This window comes from Papilio polytes, unplaced genomic scaffold, assembly GCF_000836215.1.
Source record: "Papilio polytes unplaced genomic scaffold, Ppol_1.0 DF824146.1, whole genome shotgun sequence".
Taxonomy (NCBI): Eukaryota; Metazoa; Arthropoda; class Insecta; order Lepidoptera; family Papilionidae; genus Papilio; species Papilio polytes.
In genome coordinates this window covers 747,826-752,576 of record NW_013525058.1, presented here as the reverse complement: position 1 = coordinate 752,576, position 4,751 = coordinate 747,826, and the positions used below count along the sequence as shown (strand labels likewise).

The 4,751-nt window shown below is 35.6% G+C and overlaps 1 protein-coding gene across 1 annotated transcript in view; it reads right to left on the bottom strand.

The window, feature by feature from the left end:
* Nucleotides 1-1,998: 1,998 nt before the first annotated feature.
* LOC106111720 (E3 ubiquitin-protein ligase RKP-like) overlaps nucleotides 1,999-4,751 on the bottom strand; it is an 8,130-nt gene continuing 5,377 nt past the window's right edge. Inside the window, exons 14-17 of the mRNA XM_013293863.1 lie at nucleotides 4,119-4,289; nucleotides 3,873-3,981; nucleotides 3,303-3,495; nucleotides 1,999-2,393 (exon numbers count right to left, since the gene is read on the bottom strand). Of these exons, the coding sequence (XP_013149317.1) occupies nucleotides 2,297-2,393; nucleotides 3,303-3,495; nucleotides 3,873-3,981; nucleotides 4,119-4,289 (570 nt within the window). The 3' untranslated portion in view covers nucleotides 1,999-2,296. The remainder of the gene's footprint in view (nucleotides 2,394-3,302; nucleotides 3,496-3,872; nucleotides 3,982-4,118; nucleotides 4,290-4,751) is intronic.

The following is a 4,751-nucleotide window of genomic DNA, read 5'->3' as shown; positions in this document are numbered from 1 at the left end:
GCGTGTTTAACAAACGCATAATCTCCATAACTATGTACTTAATTACTTACTAATCTGTCCTATCTCCAACTTCCAGTACCATTTTAAAAACCTTTCTATAAATAAACCGTTTAGTATAAATCAGCTATATTTCATCTGTCGGAGTAATTCAATAGGAATTGCTAAATGTTAATTATGTTTATGAAAACCGAAAAAGCAACGAATCCGCTTTCGCTAAACTATCGTAAATCTTACTTTTATGTGGTTACTCTGATCTTACGACCGCATAACAGATCGCTGATATAAAATTGCTTATGATATATAATGTTTAATCTAAACCATTTTAAATTAGTAATAAAAAACCAAACCACGATCGATCGATGTAATTAAACTATCGCACAACTGTTTAGTCGCGCTTTGAAGCTTTAATTCCCGTTAACTTATATAGAGGTGTGCACACTACTCAATTTTTAGTTGTGCAACTAAACAGTTGAATTGGCTGCGAAACAATCGACAATCGCACAACATTTTTGCGATAGTCAAAGACCTGCTCTAAAAAATAGTTATATTTTTTTATAATTTTATTTGAAAAAGAAAGTTATATTAAGTGGACGATTTGTACTTCTAAAATTGTTTTAAAGCATTGAACATAATCAAAATAACATTGTAAACACTTAAATAACAAAAGTTATTAAAACGAAGTATAGGTAAATCGGTAAACACCGATGTCTCGTAAACAAGTTTACTATGGCGACGCGTTTAATCGTAAATTTCTGTATTTTATTGCGGAACATTATCTGTAATGTTGTTTACTTACTATTTGCCGCATTCACAGGGAACACTATAAAAGGAAACCGACTTATGATTTACGAAAGAAACAAACACAAAAAAAAATAAAAAAAACATACAGACGAATTGAGTACCTCCGTCTTTTGGGATGTCAGTCAAAAATAGGATTCCATACATAAGCATATTTAGAAATACTTACGATCAATAGATACGACATCAAAATTCTTTTAAATTCTTCTCTCTACTTCTACTCCTGGTGCAAATAGTGCTATATCTCTAAAAACTATGTATGGGCCCCACTACACAGTTCAAATGAAAGTTGAAAAATTGCACACAGTTTTAACTGAACAGTTAAAGTCCAGTTAAAACGTCAGTTAGAATTGATCTACTGTAGCGTACTTTGAAATATACAGCCACTACAAATTCAATAAAAATTTTGACAACATCATATAAAACAGCCTTTTCAGTATTCGGTCGTTAAACACATAAATTTTAGCTGCTAAACATTATTCTCAGCTATTACAAGTCGTCGTTGATTCTTAATATTTTCACGAATAAAGTATCGTTTAAATAATTTGCATGTAACGAAAAAAGCGAGACCATCTTTCTTTTGAAATGGCGTCCGTTCATAAATTTTATAGCGCGTGAAATTGTAGTGTCGACCTTACCACTTCCCGCTTCCCACCTAACACTTCACTGGCATACTATTTTTACACTGAATTTAATCTTAATCTTACTAATATTATAAATGTGAATATTTGGTTGGATGAGTGGATGTTTGTAAGAGTTTGTATCCTAAAGGGCTGAACGTATTTCAATGAAATTTTGTAATGATGTAGAATATAGTCTGAAAAAACACATAGGCTACTCACTTTTTTAATTGAGTCACGAGCAAAAGCTAGTAACATTATAAATGCAAAATTTTGGATAGATGGATGGATGTTTGTTAGAGTCTGTAGCCTAAACTGCTGAACAGATCTCGACGAAATTTGACAGAAATATAAAACATAGTCTTAAAGGACCCATAGACTACCAAGTTCTTTTTTTTTAATTCCTCGCGGACGTTATCACGGGCGAAAGCTATAATAGTACGTAATAAATGATAAATTCTATAATGCTAAATTAGATTGACAGATTCTATATTTAAAAACATACTAGTTAACTTTTAAATATAACTTTCTAACCAGTCAGCTTTCTTAAAAATGTTTAACATTAAAAAATAATCCCATAAAAATGAAATAACGTTTAATATTAAATTGAAAACAAAATCGTACAAATCCAAAGTACATTTGGTTACAAAAATTGATTACAAATATTTAACAGCAAACAAGCGGAAATTTATACTCGTATTACAGAAGCACATTTCTTTTCAATGTATATTTATAAAAACATTCAGTGGAATAAAAATGTAACCTTTAAATGTTCCGAAATAAATATTAAATACATCTCAATTTATGTCAATAAAACTATGTCACATTATTCAATATATAACGATTTAATAGCATCCAATGAAAGTATTATGTCATCGTCAATTATTCGTAACTTCTATTTCTCTTACGGACTCGATCTCCGCTTTGCAGAAGAAACATTGCTTACTGTTCAGTAAATGTTGCATTATACACGGCCTATAATACAATTATTTTTTAATATTATAAACCCTACCGCAGCTGCCCGCTTCCTTTCTAGGCAATATAGACAACTTGAAACAGAATAATCAAAAAGCATGTCGCTATACTCTATACTAATATACTAAAGCGTAAACACACACTACTTCGTGGCGTAGGATGTCAGCAATCAGAGCATATTTTTGAATTATTCTTTATTTAATAAAAAGCCCTATACTTACGCCATGCTTTGGGCTATATATTTTCACGCTTTAAATTTAGGAAGTAAATAATTTGAAGAAATCGTCATGCGGGTAAGAGACAAAAACTACTAGCTCGCTTTAAAGAAGTAAGGTCATGGTAACGGCAATTGTTTTAAGATCTTATGCCCCAATTTATGGTTTGCGGGACTACCGATCTTGCAGTCGCGGGTTCGAATCCCGCCATTCGAGTATCGTAAACCATATCCTCGGACAGGTCTAGAGCTTAGTTGGAACGGTGAACTAGCTGTTCCCGTGTGGCTTCATCCGCATGAAATTATGGATATTTTATTTTATTATTTACATTTGTCAAATTATCATGACATGATAAGATGACAAATCATGACAAACTTGCTTCCCTGATGTTGGTTGCTTATAGTCCTTCCCACGTGAAGGTTTTTTTTCCAATTTATTGATCCTTTAAGTTTAATAGCGTGACAATTTATAGCCTAAAGCGTGACGTAACTGTAGGGTTTTTTATTAAAGAAATCATTACTCAAAAATGTGCTGTGATTGCTGACATCCTACGTCACGAAGTTGTGCGTGTTTACGCTTTATTGTATTAGTATAAGTATAGAGTAATAAAAATTTACTAATATAACAATAAACATGTCAGTGGTCTCCAATTTAATGCGGACGAACCCTGAAACAGCTAGCTATTCATACTCACCGGCAGGAATGATGTCCGCAGGGCACGAAGGCGGTGTCGGCCGGCCTGGCGTAGCAGATGGTGCAGAGCAGCTCCGACTGCGTGCCGCTGGAGCCGGGCGAGCTCACCTTCACCACCGCGTCTCGCGCCACCCGCAGGCGGCTCACTACTGCCTCCAGAGCTGCCAACTCCTCTGTGGTTACATCGTCTGGATCTAAAAGGGTTATGTGGAATTTTAACTTTTAAAAGTTCCTAAACTATTACTGAGGATTCGCCCGCGACTCCATATGCATGAAAACACAGCAATTAGTCTATGTGTTCTAGACTATGCTTTATATCTATCCATCCATCCATCTTATTTATATAGTAAATGCGAAAGTTTAGATGGATGGATGGATGTTCATTAGAGTTTGTAGCTTCAACGGCTCAACGGATCTCGACAAAAATTGGCAAAGATGTAGAGGATGTCTGCAAGATCATACAGTTTGCTTACTTCGTTTTGACCATTTTAGATTCACGGTGGTAAAGACACTCTAATAATTATGTCTCCAATGAGTTACGAGATAATTAAAATCAATAAACGTGACTTACAGTTGTAAAAGGAGAACTGATTTTCTTCTGATCTTCCCAGCATGAACTCTAGACCATCAACTCTGAACAAAGGCTCGCTTACTAACGCTTTCGATACCTTTATCAAATGCTGAAAAAGAAAATATCGTAAAGTTGTGGTCAAGCGGTAACCTTACTAGCTGGCTACAAAACTAAGCAAACTTTATAGCAGCTCGCTTGACATGTTAATCACGAGCCCTTATAAAGTGTTAACATTACAATACTCACATCTGCGGGCAATTCGGGTTCCAATATCCGGATGAGGCAGCCAGCGACAGGCGCGAGGGCAACGTAGTAGTGCACGCGGTCGGTGTCGGGCAAACCGCGCCCCACCAGTCGGGCAAACCCCGCGCCGCCCCCGCCGCGCACACACACGCGGGATATCACCGCCATCAGGATCTATAGTAACAATGTCCAGGGAAAGTCGGTCACTGTGATGTGGACACACCCTAAAACCACTAAGGGAGAGCTTAACTAACCATAGCCATAGCGTTTATTTTTAAGTTATCTATGTAGTCCCTTAGGGATTTTAGATATCTCGACTCCGTCCGCGTGGAATTTAGAAAAAACTTAATTAGTATCTCGTGTATATCTTTCAGAATATAACTACTCTACATCTTTCAAATTTCATCGAGATCTCTTCAGCCGTTTAGGCTGTAAAATCGAATAAACATCGAGTAATAGCAAGATTACTCTCAAGAGGAGGCAGCTCTTGGCGATGCCCATTGGTTTATCAATATATGAGTATAGGCATTAAATATGTTTGCAGCAAAATATATGATACAAGCGGACAAAACAATTATATGGTTTTGTGGGGCTATATTTGTTTGTATTTAAATTGTGTTTCTTTTTGTATAATTT